At 34.3% G+C, this 19,600-nt stretch overlaps 1 protein-coding gene across 1 annotated transcript; it reads left to right on the top strand.

The window, feature by feature from the left end:
* Window positions 1-713: 713 nt before the first annotated feature.
* On the top strand, window positions 714-18,658 carry LOC121984422 (myosin-11-like). The gene is made up of 39 exons (XM_042537348.1): window positions 714-1,037; window positions 1,224-1,352; window positions 1,555-1,698; window positions 1,776-1,921; window positions 2,000-2,156; window positions 2,262-2,320; window positions 2,394-2,553; window positions 2,654-2,803; window positions 2,895-3,031; window positions 3,112-3,258; window positions 3,376-3,477; window positions 3,566-3,623; window positions 3,910-4,011; window positions 8,824-8,861; window positions 8,974-9,100; window positions 9,175-9,345; window positions 9,454-9,585; window positions 9,687-9,796; window positions 9,905-9,962; window positions 10,247-10,424; window positions 10,504-10,709; window positions 10,791-10,910; window positions 12,006-12,104; window positions 12,286-12,507; window positions 13,075-13,214; window positions 13,862-13,973; window positions 14,054-14,104; window positions 14,198-14,281; window positions 14,383-14,553; window positions 14,635-14,790; window positions 14,871-15,077; window positions 15,265-15,408; window positions 15,498-15,568; window positions 15,651-15,750; window positions 17,189-17,245; window positions 17,598-17,654; window positions 17,739-17,819; window positions 17,912-17,994; window positions 18,115-18,658. Exons 1-39 carry the CDS (start codon window positions 1,035-1,037, stop codon window positions 18,236-18,238), a joined length of 4,593 nt encoding a protein of 1,530 aa, XP_042393282.1. The 5' UTR covers window positions 714-1,034; the 3' UTR covers window positions 18,239-18,658.
* Window positions 18,659-19,600: the final 942 nt, after the last annotated feature.

Genomic DNA, 19,600 nt, shown 5'->3' with positions numbered 1-19,600 from the left:
GGCGTGAGTGGGAAGAGATATGCTACTTTCATAGGAAGTCATTAGAGATGACAATATTGAAATGTTAAGGTTTTATGAGACCTTTTTTTTTTTGTTGTTGTTGTTAATTTAAGTATCCAGTCCTCGATTCGATGATCATAGATATGAACAACTTAACCTTATAGATATGAACAACTTAACCTTATAGATTGATCATTAAATAAATTCAAAAAATTCAGATAGATCTTAATATGACATCCTACATCATTAGTAATTTAAATTTTAAGGACATTTTGAAAATTCTCATTATGAGATTTGAATGTATGAGAATCATTTTTATCTTTCATCATCATACCATGTTGAGAATATTTTTATAATAGATGAAAATAAATTGAAATATTCTGTAAAAAATAAAATTTGTCATCTTAGTAATCTTTTATGACTATTTCGTATCATATTAGAAGATAGTAAATCAAAAAATCGAACCTAGAATTTAGAAATAGGAAGTAATTTTTTATCAGGATTTAACCGTTATTCAATTCCGTAAATATGTCATTTGACAACTAACTATGCTATGAAAAATGGATGGAAAGAGTGATAAGTTAAAGTGGGGTGAATATTTGATTAATCGGTGCTTGTAAATGTTCCGACATCTCATAGGTGTTTTATGAAAAAAAAAAGTATAGGGTTCTTTGTAAAAATTGTCGAATTAACCATTTCTGGTGCATTTTGTTTCGGAGAGGCCGATAGACGGTGAGCTCCGATGGAGGTGGCGAGGTTGAAGGGGAACATCGGCAAACGGGCACCACTAGCGACCGCGGATCACGCGGGAGGTTTCGTGGCTCCCCTCGCGCGTCCTCTCCCAATGGCTGGACAGCGCGCGCTAAATCACTTTTGGTTTAAGCACTCCCACCCTCTTCTCCTTTACTCCCCTCGCCTCGTTTCAGGGTTCCCCGCCCTGCTGCCTCCCCTTCGCCTCCGAATCCTTCCTTACCTACTTCTTTATCCGCCCTCCTCCTCCCTCGGAGAAGTTGCTTGATGCGAACTGATCCAAAATGGTACGTAATTCTAAACGGAAACCCTCCATTTCTTCTCTTTCTGGTCACATTTTGTTATTTGTCATCCCTCAGAAACAATCTTTCGGGATTTTTTTTCCCGAGGAAAAGGAAAACACCGTTCTTTTTTGTTTTTGTTTTACGATTAGAAGTGGAAATTGTAAAAATTCAATTTTTTTTTTTTTGCAGGGAACTTCCGTTAACATTATTATGGATTCTCATGTGTGGGTTGAAGATCCACAGTTGGCATGGGTTGATGGACAGGTCACTAAAATTACTGGTGAAAACGCCGAGGTCCAGACTTCTAATGGGAAAAAGGTTAGCCGAATGCTTAATGCTGCTGTCCCTATTGTGTTCAAGCATAGAAACTAACGGCTATATAGTCTAAAAGAATTAATCACACTTTTTTTTAAAAAAATCATCTTGGATCAAAAAGGTGGGAAGCTACCAATTCACTCGGAGAATATATTTTTATCACATGCAAATGACAGGCTCAAGTATGTATTTCTGGTTATATTAGGTTGTCACTACACTGTCAAAAATGTATCCAAAAGATACGGAAGCCCCTCCTGGCGGGGTTGATGACATGACAAAACTATCATATTTGCATGAACCGGGAGTTCTGCAGAATTTGTCCACAAGATACCAACTGAATGAAATTTATGTATGTTCTACCTCATTTATTGTATGTTTTACTTTTGTGGTATAGTGTTCTAATATTGATAAGCATTTCCATGGCAGACTTACACAGGAAATATTCTAATTGCTATAAATCCATTTCAAAGGTTAAGCCATCTATATGATTCTCACATGATGACACAGTATAAAGGGGCTCCATTAGGCGAGCTAAGTCCTCATGTGTTTGCAGTAGCAGATGTGGCATACAGGTTTTACTTAAATGGTGTTGCTTAAAGGATTCTGTTCTTTAACTTAAAACTGTATGATTATGAGTTATGTATGAACAGGGCAATGATAAATGAGACAAAGAGCAATTCCATTTTAGTTAGTGGTGAAAGTGGCGCTGGAAAAACTGAGACAACAAAGATGCTTATGCGCTATCTAGCTTACTTGGGTGGACGTGCAGCCACTGAAGGCCGAACAGTGGAGCAGCAAGTTCTTGAAGTAAGTTGAGGGTTTGATGGTTGCTATGCGCTGTTGAACTGGAGCTCCCTACTAGCTAATGCTATCATCGAGTACTAAGTGTTTGATATGTGACCATTTTTTCAGTCAAACCCAGTTCTTGAAGCATTTGGCAATGCAAAAACTGTGAGAAATAATAACTCAAGGTAACACATGAGAAGGTTTTGTTTGTAATGATGCAGTGAACCTCTTTACTAATTCATTTTATAATGAATGAAGCCGTTTTGGCAAGTTTGTGGAGATTCAGTTTGATAATAAAGGTAGAATATCTGGTGCTGCCATCCGAACCTACCTTCTTGAGAGGTCAAGAGTATGCCAGATATCTGATCCAGAGCGTAACTATCACTGCTTTTACCTTCTATGTGCAGCACCAACAGAGGTGTGTCTTTCTTTTTCTTGGACAATTATTATTTGTGATGTTACTATGTGCTGTGAGGGTCATGGTGATTGTTGAAACATTTTCCCACATAACATTCCAGGTGACTGAAAAGTACAAATTAGGGAAACCAAATACATTTCATTATCTTAACCAATCAAACTGTTATGAATTGGTTGGTGTGAATGATGCCTATGAATATTTAGCCACTAGGAGGGCTATGGATATTGTTGGAATCAGTGCACAAGAACAGGTAGAGATTTATTTTATTTTATTTTTATAACAGCTATCATGACTGACAAAAGGGAATAATCTGATTATATTCTGTTTTATTCTCTTCATAGGATGCCATTTTTAGGGTTGTTGCAGCCATTCTTCATCTTGGAAATATTGTTTTTACCAAGGGACAAGAGATAGATTCATCAGTTCCAAAGGATGACAAAGCTAAGTTCCATCTTAAGATGGCTGCTGAGCTTCTAATGTGAAGTCTAAATTCTCATTTACTTCTACTCTTGCTATAGATGCTGTCTCTCCAAGGTTGTGAAAATTATCAATTATCAGGTGTGATGTTGATGGTTTGCAAGATGCATTGTGTAAGCGTATGATGATAACTCCTGAAGAAGTCATTAAGAGGCCACTTGATCCTCAATCTGCAGCTGTCAGCAGGGATGGCTTAGCTAAAACAATATATTCTCGCTTATTTGACTGGTAAAGAAATGTCTGATGATTCAATTTCATAATTATCTTAATTTTCATAATAATTAGTGATACTAAAATTATAATTTTTGTGGGATTGTTTGTTGATCTATTTCATTTTACCAACAGGATTGTTGATAAAATAAATGTTTCAATTGGACAAGATCCAACTTCTAAGTCACTGATTGGGGTCTTAGACATCTATGGGTTTGAAAGTTTTAAAACGAATAGGTAGTTACTGACTATCAAAATTTCATTCATGATGTGGTCTATGTTACTAGGCTATTTCAAAAATTTGACTGAAAATTGTTATTCACAGCTTTGAGCAATTCTGTATCAACTTCACAAATGAGAAACTACAACAGCATTTCAACCAAGTAAGCTCTTCCTATATGGTTCATTCATTCTCGGCTCTAGTAATTATAGTGTGCTAGGAAGCACAATTTCACTTTGTAGACATCATATGCAATTTTTGCAAATTTTCCAAATTACTTTCCAATATGACAAAAATTCCAATAACAGCAAGTTATTTTTCAAGTTAATGCCTGTTTATGTAGTAATGTTTAACCTAGATGATGAAGAATTTGATCATTCATTGGAAAATGAGGATTAATGATTTGAATGATTAGTTAACAGTTACTGGATTGCAACTTTTAATTTCAGCACGTTTTCAAGATGGAGCAGGAAGAATACACAAAAGAGGCAATAGATTGGAGTTACATTGAATTTGTTGATAACACAGATGTTCTGGATCTTATTGAGAAGGTTATCTCATTTCTCTTTACCAGCACAAGATCTATTTGTAGTATAGTTTCCTTCTTTCTGGCTCAGTTTCCTGTTCAGAAGCATGCATATTTTCCAAAGTAGTTCTTTGTGCGTGTATCTCAATCAGTGTTCTGAATAGTGTCTATTGTGGCTACCATGCTGCTTGAAATTCATATGATAATGTTGTAGTTGAAATGGGAGTATTGCTGATTATTAAGATTGTTTAAATCTGAATATTCGAGCTCATTAAGATATCCATTAGACTTTTTACACGAAGACAGACTGGTTAGGAGATTTCTGACAAGTCCAAGCAATATAATGGGATCAACTTACTCTATGGTCTTAGATGTCGAGAGTCTTGGATCCATTTGGATAACAAATACATTCTTGGGAGATCTCATCTTTGACAAACATTACATGTTCGTGGAAATACATTCATATAGAAGATTTTCTTACTTGATGTTCACCTTTTTTTAATTTTAAATATGCTTCAAAAATCATCATTTCCCTCAACACATCACAATTTTCAATTCACATTTATAATTGATGACATGTCTCCTGGCCAAAACATGAATTGCCCACAATTCATCTATTCAATCTTAAGCTAATGCCAACTAGACTAAGAAAGCAATACCTAATTGGACAACATAATGATGCCAATAAACTCTTACCAAATCAAAAGATACCCATTAAACTACTACCAAATTTTGAGAAATTCCAACCCAATTTAACCATACCTACCTAAATAAAGTAATTGTCAACCAAATTAAAATTCAAATCAATATTTTTTCCCTTGTTCACATTATAGCATGTAGCGAGAGGTAGGGGTGGCCAAGGGTCAAACTAAATCTTTTTAAAAAATAACCGTTTGATTTCAGATTATAAAGATATCTCTATACCCATACCCATACCTGAAAAAAATTTAAAAAACCCAAACCCAAATATTTTGGTTCAGGTAGATTTGGGTTTTGGTAATTTGGTATTTTTATAGATTTTGGGAAATTTAGGAATATTACATTTTTTTTAAAACTAGTTTCATCTAAAGTTACAAAATTATGAAATGAAGTCCAATTCATAGAAACCAAACCATACAAAAACTCTATCAATAGAATTATAAACAATTATAATGTAATTGAATTAAAACAAAAAAACTATACAAGGAGCTTGTACTTCTAAGAATGTATCTAGAATAATGTGATTGAATACAAGATCTGCAATTTACAGGAACTATATTAAAAAAAAAAAAGGACAGCTCGGTGCACGAAGCTCCCACTATGCGGGGTCCCGGGGAAGGATCCATTATACGCAGTCTTATCCTGCTTTTTGCAAGAGGCTGTTTCCAGGATTCGAACTCATGACCTTTTGGTCACAAAGCAACAACTTTACCGTTACGCCAAGGCTCCCCTTCAATTTACAGGAACTATATTAAAGAACTATAAATTGTGGACTTAAAAAAGAAATATGAAAACACATGCTATTGATATCTTTTAGTTGTAAGCCACTATTATCTGCTAGAAAGGGAATAATTTAATATTTCTTCTCACTATATCAAGTATCTTAGGTAGTTAAACAAAAGTGTCGACAATGAAAAATGTGCATTATTAACTATTTACTATGGATCCTAACCATCCTAAATGAGAATGTTAACAAGGAATGGCAGAAGGAAGGCTAAATATAGAAGGTATGTCAAATAAATTTGAGTTGCAAATGTGGAAGAAAAGACAAGAAGATAGAGGCAAATGCAAGCAACTTTCTCATGAGATCGTGGAACGGTGGAAGGTAGAAAGGATGCTAGAAGGAATTATATAAAGGAAAGATGCAAGCAATGATCTCCTGAGATCGGGGAAGGAAAAAGGGATTTCTGAAAGGATGTCAGATGTGGGAGGGATGCTATGTTGCTGAAGTAGAATGAGATGAGACAACAAAGGAAGGGGCACACAATGGAGACAAACAGATATGATGAAGGTGAATTGTTCAATCTTGTGAGATTATAAACAATGGAAGAAAAAAATAGAAACTTGGAAGTTGAAAGAATAGACACATGTAATGACAGTTTCTCTAAAATTAAGTAGCTATGTTATTCATTAATCTAATTTACAACTACTTGATAACATAAAGCATATAAAATATATATTCATTATGTGAGATATGTTTTAGTTAATATGGTGTGTGTGTATATATATAGATATGATTCACATTATGTAATATCAGTTTTTTTTTTTTTGCATAATACTTGGACGGACACCTTATCCAAACTCAAAATATAAAATTTTGGATACCCAGACCCAACTATAGAAAGCATTTAGCATTTTTCGGGTGGTTTGGTTTTATTACCCATTCCTAGTGAGAAATGCATCAATCTAAAAGAAAGAAACTAAACATATGTATAAGTAGAGCCTGAGCAATCTCAACTTATTGATGATTCTTACTTTGTAATTTTGCTATAGGATGTAAGGGAAAGAAGGCTAGAAGGCTACTTTAGCTCGAAAGAGAAAACTAAAGTATAAGGCTTCTTAGAATTATCATCGTGAACACTTTAATAGACAATTTTAAAATAAAAAGTTGAAAATATAGAGAAGTTTAAGGCTCTCTTTCATTAGAAAGTAGCATGCTATTTGAGAATAATCATCAATGATTACCATAAAGTACTTAAACCCAAGAGTAGAACTCACATGACTCAAAGCCTTTTGAAGACTAGGATGATCTGAAGAGGTGATGGGATTGTAAAAAAAAAAAAAAGTAGAAGGAAATGGAAGTAGATCTAGCTGCCACTATTACTGAGACTTATGCTCTGCGCTGATCACCTTGCTAGTTATTGAATCTTAATGAAAACATAAATGACATCGAGTGCTGCACAACAAAGGTGAAATAGAAATATTGTGAGATCTATTGATTATTGTGGCATTGGTAGGACATGTTTGTAGTTAAGCCATATGAGTAGTGTGTGAAGGATGACCAGTGGGTAGCCATGCAAAGTAGCAAACATCTTTGATATTGCTTGATTTCTCTTAGTTTGGGTGCTTGAGTTTGTCATGTTCACTAGATTGCCTGTTACAACCTCATTGGGTGAGAAGGTAGTATAAGCTTTCAATATCCTCGTGTATATGTTCAATAAAGATGGAATGGAGGAGTCTCATATAATGTGAGTTCGACACTGGCTATTATCCAATGGATACAATAACTTGAGTGAAGTTGGTAGTCTCATCTCATCACCAAGAGAGGAACAAAATTTATAGGATTAATTTCTCTTTCATACCATATAATGAAAAAAATTATTACGGTTGGTAGTCTCATCTCATCTATCTTTATTATTCATCAATGTAAAATTACAAGCAAGCCTCTAGTATTATATAGTATTTATGTTTAAGTCCCTAGGTTCATAGCATGTTTCTGTAGATTAATCTTCTGCTGAGTAGCTTAGAAAAACCTTTTGCATTTAGTAACAAGGTTCACAAACCATCAAACAAGATTTAAAACACTCCTAGTACACAAGGAATGTTTTTAGCATGGTCCGCAACTTTGCCAAGAACCCCAGCGAGAAGTTGCTGCAACATGATAAATATGTAAGGTGATATAGGATCCCCAGCCTGATGCCAATATTCCCCTTAAACTCCTTGAAAACAATTCCATTTACTTGGCAATAAAAAATAGGTGAAGCAAGATTGGCCTTAATCCATCCTAGAAACCTCTATGAAAGACTCATGAGTTTCATGATAGCATTAACTGCATTTCAAGAAAACTATATCAAAAGGACTTTGCCAATTTTTGCAATAACATAAAGACTTGAGTTTTGTCACAAATAGAATGAGCACACCATCTTACAACGGTAATGTTGTATTGAATATTCCTACCAGGTAAGAGAGTCCCTTGGTTCATTGAAATCTATGTTCATCATATGAGGCGGCATTCTTTTTACAAACAATTTAACAAAGTCATTCTGTTTTCATTTTTCTTAGGAATGAAAATGATCCTTCTTGTTCCATAGGCAAGGCACCACCCATTTAATCAGCTTAATACTTTCCTATATAAACACTTAGACTCTACATTACATCCATCTAGACTTAGGGTATTACCCTCATACAAGTTATTCAAAGCAGACCACACCTCTGAAGGTGTTCTTACTAAGATCAGCAGTTCTAGGAGCCAATCCATTCCACCCAACCCAATAGATATTTTCAACCAGGTTAGCAGTAGCAGAATTAGATCTTCACAGGTTCTATTACAAATGGGTAAAACCCCTACATTAATCCTTATATCCCTTACTCGTAGTGCCATTATCCCATTTATTAACAACTTCAATTCTCTTCCTCCTTGTTTTAACTGAATTAAAAATAACAGTTTTTTTTGTCTTGGTCTTCAACCTTGATCATCTTGGATTTAGATTTCCACTTAGATGTTCATAGAGATCATAAAATTTGCATAATTGCTTTGCTTTATATTTGGTCCCTAAAGGTATATAATTGCCTCTTGTGAACTGCAAGCTTCTTCTATTGTAGTTTTCTCTTTATTCAATGAAATTTCTTAACCCCTTGCTACCAACTCTTCCTTCATATATTGCTCCTATTTCCATGATTTTCTTGTTATTTGATGAGATGTCTTATTTCATGCAAACTTGTATGAGTTCTCGTTTACGTGTTGCTTCTTATACTGTTGTATTTCTCTTTATTCAATTTAAATGTTATTTCCTTATTAACTCACTTGATTTTCTTATACAACTGATTAAGACTATAAATGCAAATGGTTATAAACTGTTGTAATGAATGGAGATTCGTGCAAGGAAGCTAATTCTTCTGTTCCTTTTTTTTTTGACAGAAACCTGGAGGTGTGATTGCACTTCTTGATGAAGCATGGTTTGCCTTTTCATCTTATTTTTTACACTTGTCCTCTTCTAGATTTTAAATGTTTTGGATATAAACTTTTTTAGAATGGATAACTTATGTCTGATAATCTTCTTAAATGCAGTATGTTTCCAAAATCAACACATGAAACCTTTGCGCAAAAACTTTACCAGACATTTAAAACACACAAGCGCTTCATCAAGCCCAAGCTTTCACGCACTGATTTTGCTATTAATCATTATGCTGGAGAGGTTGGATTTCTTGATTTAGCTTAAAATTATTATAAAACATTTTTAAATTTAATGTGTTTGTTTTTTATTATCAGGTTTTATATCAATCTGATCAGTTCCTGGACAAAAACAAGGATTATGTTGTTGCAGAACACCAAGATTTGTTGAGTGCTTCAAAATGCTCATTTGTTTCAGGACTTTTTCCTTCTCTGCCTGAGGAGACAAGCAAGTCTTCTAAATTTTCATCAATTGGTTCTCGATTTAAGGTGTATAATTATCTTCTTCTATTGTTGATAAAATTCATGTTTGAAAACATTTTAAGATCCGCTTGATATGGAATAGTGTTTCTCACTATAGTTTGAACTTTGCTTCAGCTACAACTGCAGGCTTTGATGGAAACATTAAATTCCACAGAACCCCATTACATCAGATGTGTGAAGCCAAACAACCTTTTAAAGCCTGCCATATTTGAGAATGTCAATGTCATGCAACAATTACGCTGTGGTGTGAGTATCATAGAGCATGTTATTCAGTATTGAAAAGATGTCATTTGATACAATTATGCATTCCATAATCTATCTTTTCCTTATGATTTTTGTGACATTAGGGTGTTCTTGAGGCTATAAGGATCAGCTGTGCTGGATTTCCTACACGTCGTATATTCTATGAATTTTTGCACCGTTTTGGTGTACTTGCTCCAGAAACTTTACTTGGGAAGTAAGTCCTATTTAATCTTGCATATGATAGTGTGTGGGGTTTAAATTAGATTATATGACTTTGAATTTATGAAGTTTTATTTTTTTTTGGTTTTGCATTCATGATTAGCGATGAAAAGACAGCTTGCAGGAAAATTCTAGAAAGTAAAGGGTTGAAAGGATTTCAAGTAATTCCTCGACTATATTTGTCACAATAGTTTCCTATTTTTGCGAATTCATCATTTCTGAATTCTTCCTATCATAGTTTAGTAATATTGACCACATTTGCTATATTGACTACAATTTCATACTTATGACACATGTAGGCAGGCCACTTTTATCTGGAATGAGCTTGCTTCATGAAACTAACACTAGAAACTTTTTTGGTGTTTTCCTTGGCTTTCAAGTTTTTGGGTCAATCAATAACTCTTTACTCTTTGTGTCTTTATTGCACTTCTTCCTGAATTTTCAGATAGGTAAAACAAAAGTTTTCCTTAGAGCTGGTCAGATGGCAGAGTTAGATGCTCTACGAGCTGAAGTGCTTAACAGAGCAGCAAAGACTATCCAAAATCAAATACGAACACATATTTTGCGGAAGCAATTTATTGCTTTACGGAAGGCTACCATTCACGTGCAATCATTGTGGAGAAGTGTGTTCAACTCATCTCAGTGTCTTGGTATACTCTCTGGCTCTTTATTCATCAACATCTAACATGATTATGTTTGTAGGAAGATTGGCTCGTAAGTTGTATGAGCACATGAGAAGGGAGAATGCAGCAATTATAGTTCAGAAAAATTTGTGGCGATATAATGCTAAGAACGCTTACAAAAAGCTGAAACATTCAGTTCTGATCCTACAAACTGGTTTTAGATTTTTGGCTGCTCGTAATGAGTTTAGATTTAGGAGGCAAACAAAGGCAGCCACTATTATTCAGGTTGCTCTTTCACAATGAGATCATATAACATTAACTCTCTTCTTTTTATAATCCTCTCTATCTTATTGTCTTCTTTTGCAGGCTCAATGGCGTTGTTATAGAGCTCATTCATACCACAAGAGGCTGAAGAGAGCAGCAATTGTCACCCAGTGTCGATGGAGGGGAAGAGTTGCAAGAAAAGAGCTTAGGAAGCTAAAAATGGTTGGTACTTTACTTTCTGGCGAATATATGTGTAGGTTCATGAGGATAAAAACATGTCTTCAAATTGGGTTCTTTACGTTTTCTTCTTCATTAGCCTTCATGTTTTCTTTGCATATCCTTAAAAAAAAATCTTACCATCATTGGGTGAAGTGTTTAAGTGTCTTTAATGTAATATATATATATATATGTTGCCTGACTGAGTGTGCAGGATGTCCGGAAGTGTGAGGCAGTTGCGGACGGAGTCGTGTGCAGGGAGTCGGGCAGCATATTCTCTCTCTCTCTCTCTCTCTCTTGCTCTATATATATATATTCTGATGAAACTTGTTTGACACATGTTTATATTGGGAGACAATGAGAGAATTAATGCATCTTATTTCACTGCACATGGTGGTGCAACCACAACTTTTAAGACTAGGATTTCATTAAGTTTTTTGTTAGTTTTAAGAAGGTCCCAACTGTGAGTTTTGTACATATAATTTTACACTATGCGATATGCTTGGAATTGACTTATTGTTTAATTTTAAGAAAATGAGAAACTATTAGTTGTAAACTGAAAATTTTACAACTCCATAATTTTATTGTTATATACTCTTTTTTAGAAATTGTCGCAAGGTATATAAATCCAGACTACATTTCTGTCGCATGAAATTTCATGGGCATAAATTGGTACACATTCTATGCATTAATATGAGAACCCTCATTTGAAAAGGAAAGCATAAGCATCCATCCCTTCCCTTCCCATCCCTTTTATAAAAACATAACAACAACAAGAAACTACTAGTTCCAACTACTTGGGAGCTGCCACAATGAATTATATCAATGATTGTGTTTGTACATTGTGCTTAGCAGTAGTACTCTATAATCTTGAGTAAGACAGCAAAGAAAAGAGAGAAACAAGAAATTATATAACTGTTTCATTCCCAGATATATCTATTCTTTCATTAGTTCTCTCATACATTAAGGAAATGCTTCCAAAAATAACCACATCCTTCCCAATTTTTTTATAAAAAAAGTTGTTTTTGAGAGGACTATTTGTAATCCATGGTATGCCACCCATCATTAGTAAATCTTTTCTGTTTCTTTTGTTTGCTTCAGGCTGCAAGAGAAACAGGTGCTCTCAAGGAAGCAAAGGATAAACTTGAAAAGGCAGTAGAAGATCTTACATGGCGTTTGCAGTTGGAAAAACGTTTGCGGGTAATGTTTGAATATCTCAATCACTATTTCAATAGCTTCAATGATGGAGCTGGCCTACAGTGAATAATCATGAATGGAACACAGATCTTCATGATATGTTTTCTGTAATCTCTTACTCATTTTGTTGCACTTTTTAAACATTGTACTGAAGTGGAGTTAGGTTAATCATGTGATGATACAGACAGATTTAGAGGAAGCTAAAGGACAAGAGATTGCAAAATTACAAAACACTTTGCAAGATCTGCAAAGTAAATTAGATGAGACAGCTGCAATGCTTGTCAAGGAACGAGAGGCTGCTAGGAAGGCTATTGAAGAAGCACCTCCTGTTGTCAAGGAAACTACTGTGCTTGTGCAAGATACTGAGAAGATTGATTCCTTGACAGCTGAGGTGGAGAATTTGAAGGTACTTATCTTCATCTATGGCCATACCTTTAGCTTAATGCTACTTTTTCTATATTGCAAAGCCTAGTGGGTATGATGTTCTTTCAATGAATTGCAATCAAGATTCATTTAATTCTGTGATTTATTTCCCCCTTCATTGTTCACATCTTGAGGTAGTAGCTTCAGGAATTGATTCTACTGATAGATTATATTGGGTTTATTTAAATTGGATGAGAAGTGAAATACACAGTATTTTCCTTTCTAGATAATGTATGTTTAATGAGGTAACATGGTTCAACATGTGTCTTCTTATCTATCAAGAGGAATGTATCCAATAGCTGATAAGTGATAAGGATTGACATAGAGTTTAATTTTCCAGATTTCATGATTTTATATAGTTTATGGTTACTGGATTAGCTACATATGATGGTCTTGTTTATGTTTATCCTTAGTTTGGAAGAATTTTCTTATGAAACAAATTTCTAGGCAAGTTATTTTTATTATTTCAATTTTACACATCTCCCAGAAATTTAGCTTTTACAATGTGAACATAGCGATTAATTTCAATCCAATTTTCTTGTTCTTTTAGGCCTCGTTACAGTCTGAAAAACAAAGAGCTGATGATGCTGAAATCAAATACACTGAAGATCATCAAGTTAGTGAAGAAAGAAAGAAGAAGTTACTTGAAGAGGAAGGAAAGAGACTTCAACTAAAAGAAACTGCGCACAGGTTTTAACTTTTCCTTTATCTTGTAGTGTATCGGGAGTTCCCCATTATTAATAAAAGTGTTTAGTAGCTCTTTCTCAAATACATAGTTATGGTGAAAATCAGGGACTCCATAGAGTTTAATAGGTTGATATTATTATGCCTATTGAGAAATGTGTTGACCTTAGCATCAATTTGCCAACTATCTGGTAAATGGTATCTACTATACTAGTTCGTTGTAGACCTTCGCTGTAAAAATCCCATAAGTTGAATTCCCCTACTGCATTTGTTATGAACTTTAGGAATATTTCAAGAAGTGTATTTGACAATCAAGCCCGCAGAGGTTGAATTATTTGCATCATCATTTATTCTCTACAAGTGATTGATGCAGAGAAAATTTAAATGATTGTGTAACAATATATAGTTCTCTTAAAAATTGCTACTGTTAACCATGGAAGATTAACTTTGTTTTGTTGGAAGAGACTATGCACACTAAAAGTTATGGCCATGATTGGAGTTCCATTTGGTGTAAAAATGCTTTCTATTATTAATTTTCATTTTATGCGGCATGATAGGAGAAAATAATATCTGAAGTTGTCTGCACTGCTGACCAGTTGAGTATAGTAGCAAAGTTCATTTTAGGTACATTAATTATAATCTTGCTGAATTAGGCTTGAAGAGAAGCTAGCAAACGTGGAGTCAGAAAATAAGGTATTGCGTCAGCAGGCTTTATCCATGGCACCCAATAGATTGTTATCTGGGCGTTCAAAATCGATACTTCAGGTGAATGTAACAAAATTATTACTTCATTTATCATGCTCGTATCTTGTCCTATTAAACCTATTTTCTGGTTGTAATTCTAGAGGAATTCTGAAAATGGTCATGCAATCAATGGGGAGACTAGAACTATCTCAGTAAGATGAAACTTCTTTCTGTCCATAATCTAGATTTGTACAGAATAACTGAACATGTTTTTTTTCTTAACTGATGTGATTTGTGTGGTTTAGGATTCCCTAAGTGCATCATTTAACATGAGGGAGAGTTCTGAAATAGAGGATAAGCCACAGAGAAACCTCAATGAGAAACAACAGGTTGAATAACTTCTAATCTTTTCTCTGCAAGAATGGTTCTCCAATTGTGCACGTTTGTTTGATTCTGTCACTTCAATTTGACTTGTTTACTGCATTTACAGGAAAATCAAGAGTTATTGATTAGGTGTATTGCACAAGACTTGGGATTTGCAGGGAACAGACCTGTTGCTGCTTCTATTACTTATAAATGCCTTCTGCAATGGCGATCATTTGAAGTGGAGCGGACAAGTGTCTTTGATCGTATTATTCAGACAATTGGTCATGCTATTGAGGTTTAAATTGGTCTATTATGTCTATTATTTTTTCTTGTTTTGATTTTATTGATCATGTGATATTATTCTTTCTATACTAAGACTCAGGATAATAATGAGATATTGGCATATTGGCTTTCCAATTCTTCAATGTTATTGTTGCTTCTCCAACGCACCCTGAAAGCAAGTGGTGCAGCAGGCATGACACCCCAACGTCGCCGCTCATCATCAGCTACTCTTTTTGGGAGGATGACTCAAGTTAGGAAATATGTTATTTAATATATCTTGTGCATTAAGAAGTAATGGCACTTTCTTATTCTGCATCTTTTTTTCCTTAGAGTTTCAGGGGTACACCACAAGGTGTGAACCTTGCCTTAATTAATGGGAGTTTGACAAGTGGAGTAGATAAATTACGCCAAGTTGAAGCAAAGTATCCTGCTCTATTATTCAAGCAACAACTAACTGCCTATGTGGAGAAAATATATGGAATGATCCGGGATAATTTGAAGAAAGAGATATCTCCATTGCTTGGTTTTTGCATTCAGGTAAATTTGGGCTGTTTGTGCTCTAAAACTAGCCTAATAATGGACTTTGAATTTCAATTCATGCTATTTCCCTGCTAACTTTGTGTTACTAGTTTGACCATGATGCTTTGTTTCTGGTTAAGTAGTGTCTTTATGGTTTGGTGTTTTCTCAAATTTTTGGGTTTGTTTCTGTAATTAAATGATACAGGCCCCTCGAACATCAAGAGCTAGTCTAGTCAAAGGGTCTTCTCGTTCACCTGGAACTGCTGCTGCACAGCAAACATTGATTGCTCACTGGCAAGGGATCGTCAAGAGTCTTGACAATTTCTTGAACACATTGAAATCAAATCATGTTGGTTTATTCTCCATCCTCGAACCTTGCTGTACTTTCTCTAGCATTTCCAATTCTCTTACTCATGATAGTTGCCCTTTTATGACCAGGTGCCTCCATTCTTAGTTCGGAAGGTCTTTACACAGATATTCTCGTTTATAAATGTTCAATTATTTAACAGGTGCACATTTTGGACTGCCTTCTAAAAGAAATTTTGTGGCTGACATGGAAATTTTTTTTTCAAACTCTGTTTCTTTGTGCAGTCTTCTTTTGAGGAGAGAATGTTGCTCATTTAGTAATGGTGAGTATGTTAAAGCAGGATTAGCTGAACTGGAACATTGGTGCTACAAAGCAACTGATGAGGTAGCTATCCTATTCCAGAATAAAAATATATTACTGATTTTGTATGCCAGGGCAAACAACTCTTATATAATATGTTGTAGCCTTGTTTCACTTCTCTGATTTTTTTTTCAAGGTTATTTTTTTTTTCTTTAAATGACTGTCAGATGAAAAGTAGGCCAATATTATTTGTTAAGTTAGCTTATGTCAGTAAACTGTTTACTCTATGATAAACTTTACATAACACGTTGAGAAATTAGACATTAATAGGAATAAACAACTATGCAGGGTATAAATTTTTAGTTGTCTAGTTCTCATATTATCAGTTAGCAACTAGTAGTTTAGCCCTCCACCTGAGGTGATATTGGACTCAGGAAGAGGTATGTAAAAGGGAATTAGACTAACAAGAGTACCTCTTCCTTAGTTTCACATTGCTATTTGAGGCTTTCTCTTGGACTTGCTTAATTATCAAAAAAATCCCACCTAAAGGGTCTTGAAATTCTGGTTTGGATTGGTTTATTTAGGCTTTCACACAGTATAAAAGACTCAGAGCTAGTCCATTGCCTCTGATGATATTGACATTGAGGCAAAATTCTCACCTCCTTCCTTTAGTTCACATGGCAGTGGGAGACCCTCTTGGCACGCTTAACTATCAAAGGATCCCCCTTCCTCACATATCTTTTATTTTTTTTTAGGTTGAACTGGCCTCCTATCAAGGCCCTCCAGTTATCTTGGGTCTAGGAAGGCATGCGAGAATAATAAAAGATAAGAGAGTGTTTGGTATGCACGTTTTCCATTTTTATTTTTGGAAAACGCGTGTTTTCCCTTTTCTTAGAAAATGACTTTGAGATATCCTCTATTTTTCTAGAAAATGCTATCTCTTTTTCTAGAAAACAGATGTGGAAAATACAAATCAAACACTATTTTTCAGAAAATACACGTTTTTCAGAAAATGAAAATGGAAAACTCGCAAATCAAATGCTCTCTAAGCTTCTTCCTTCAGTTCATTGTGGTTATGTAGGACCCTTTTGGTCAATGCTCAAGTATGAATAGCCTCTTCAACAAAGAATCTTGGCAATTTCAGTTGTACTGAGATTTCCATTGGGCTTTATACAAAGAAGTTATAATAGCATTACAACACCATCCGAGAGCATATGGTTATTATCCTATGGGTGTTTTTCTCAACAGTTTAGAATTATTAATGATAGTACTGCATGTGAGATCTTGATGCCTATATAGTTTTTCTTAACACTTGTATTCGTTTCTGGATAAAAAAATAATTGGCATGGTTGAGTACATAGATCTACATGCAGCATTAGCAATGACTATTTGTTGCATGTGAAGGTTGATTTATTTGTTTGCTTAAAATAGTTACTGTATGTTGAATTACGTGTAGTCGAACTAGGTTACTTGAGAATACCTTGTTTATCTTTTTCCAAATTTATCCATTTCTTGGTTATAGTATGCAGGTTCGTCGTGGGATGAACTAAAGCATATAAGACAGGCTATTGGGTTCCTGGTAATTACATCCACTTCATTTTACAATGCATATTTTTAGAACCACAATGACTAATAATTCACCCCTGTATAATTTTTCTGGTGCATATTTATCTTCAATTTGAACATAAATCAGAATAAAGTGCCCTCCTATCTGCTCGACCTGATACTTTCGATTAATAATATATTCTTACAATTATATTCAGTTTGATCTCATGTCATATCAGCCAAATCAGCAGCTCATCTACAATCAACACACATGAGTCTTACACGCTGTAATTAGTTGCTTAATTGTTAATTAGAAATTAAAAAAATGATTGCAAAGTCTACAACTTCAAATTAGAGAATCTACAAATCATCTGTGAAATTTTCAGGTCATCCATCAAAAGCCAAAGAAGACCTTGGATGAAATTAGCCATGACCTTTGTCCTGTGAGTGGTTTATTTTTAATCTATTTCGCTTCTCCACTACCACCTTTATTGAGAATCCAATAAATTTTACTTCTTATTTTGCAGGTACTTGGTGTGCAACAATTATACCGGATAAGTACAATGTATTGGGACGATAAATATGGAACACACAGTGTGTCTCCCGAGGCAAGATTGTTGTCCAGTACATTCATAAAGAATGCTATGAGAACAACTATTAGATTGTGAGATGTCTAATAATCCATCTGCAAATTGACTAGGTTATATCAAGTATGAGGATGCTGATGGCTGAAGAGTCGAACAATTCTGTGAGCAACTCATTCTTATTAGATGATGATTCGAGGTAGGAATTGCAAAATGACTAGTCCATACTGGATCTTTGACATTGCTTTATGATCTTTTGATGGCTATTCTACCATTTGAGAATCTTCTGGCTGCTCATATTCTTTTTTTGATAATGCAGCATACCATTTTCAGTTGATGACATATCAAAGTCAATGAAACCAATTGACATTTCTGATATCGAGCCGCCACCGCTTATTAGAGAGAACTCAGGTTTCATGTTCTTATTACCTCGCATTGATTGAGAATCGAAGCCATTTATCTTTATTCATCTTCAATTTTGTGGGTTATTTGAGTTGCTCCTTGAGGTTCCAATGATCAGCCGCTTCAAAAATTTTCAAGCTTGCAAGATTATCGTTCTTAGTGCTAATGATCTAGTGGTTTTAGACTCAATTGGCTCAACTTCACCGAAGAAAGCTGCTACTGCTGTTTATTTTATTTCAAGGGGCCAATTTGTTAGGGTATCTTGTATGTAACTATGTATATTTGTCTTACTAGAAACGACAGACACTACCATTACATTCTTTTATTTTCCACTCAATTTTTACCTCTCTTTATATCCGTGAGACTGACTCTAGGGGTGCTGATATGGCGGTTTTTTTTTTTTTCCACTCAACTGAAGTATTCATCTTGAACTGCTAATCTTATATTAATTAAAGGATTTAGTTGTGATTTATGGATTTATTTGCAAAAGTACAAATTTAATACCCTAATTCTCAGACCTATGCATTCTTCATCCCTTCACATTCATGACATTGCTGCCCATGTTGCCGCCACTCATGTTGCTGCTGCCTGCATTGTCATATCTCGTGTTGCCACGGTATACATTTGTCTCCCAAATTGCTGTCGCCCACATTGCTCGTGCTCTGTTAACCCTATCTACCCGTGTTTCTTTATTAATTTTATTCTTTTGATCTTCCTTCTAATAAGAAAAAAATAGATGTAATTTGCCCATGGGCAATAGGATGTTTTCCTAATTTTTGTTTTTTTGACATTTTAGAATCGAGTTATAAATTAACAGATGAATTTTTTATAATCTAACAACGTTGAATTGATGGATAGCTTAGTATTTTTTAATTTATTTTGATGGTTGATAATTTTTTTTTTATAAATTTGAATCGATTATTTTTAAATTTAATCAACATACGTTGAATATCGATATCAATTAAAAATAATAGATGTACTGTATTTCTCTTTTGCATTTTGACTTTTAGGTATTTTCTTTCTATTGTTCTTTTATGTAATACGAAGGTGGTAATAATGAAAATGATTTTGCAGAACTTATAACAAAATCAACCTATGGAGGTGAATGCTTGAATTTTTCATAGCAATTTATAATATTCTCTAATTTAAATTGAACTTGTGTTTAAATAAGTTGAAAAAAAAAACAAGCATTATAATTAATCCTCCCTATGAAGTCGATATGAATGAGATGAATGTATTTGAAGTAGATGTGATGAGAAAGTTTGAATTAGTGAATGCAATATGAAAATTTTAAAATATTAATAGATATTTTATAATAATTACGTAACACTATTTTCATCCTATTATCAATAATATATTTTTTTTTTATGAAAGATGAATATATATTATCAGAGTTACGATCA

The sequence above is a fragment of the Zingiber officinale genome, chromosome 5B (assembly GCF_018446385.1).
Source record: "Zingiber officinale cultivar Zhangliang chromosome 5B, Zo_v1.1, whole genome shotgun sequence".
Classification (NCBI taxonomy): domain Eukaryota; kingdom Viridiplantae; phylum Streptophyta; class Magnoliopsida; order Zingiberales; family Zingiberaceae; genus Zingiber; species Zingiber officinale.
The sequence above is the reverse complement of the archived record's forward strand: the minus strand, read 5'-3'. Positions and strand labels throughout refer to the sequence as shown.

What these genes read in the sequence shown, in the direction of transcription:
- LOC121984422 (XM_042537348.1), top strand. An exon ending in TGGAGCAGCAAGTTCTTGAA is followed by an intron (nt 2,157 to 2,261) that starts GTAAGTTGAGGG and finishes CCATTTTTTCAG; the next exon opens with TCAAACCCAGTTCTTGAAGC. An exon ending in GCTACAAAGCAACTGATGAG is followed by an intron (nt 15,751 to 17,188) that starts GTAGCTATCCTA and finishes TCTTGGTTATAG; the next exon opens with TATGCAGGTTCGTCGTGGGA.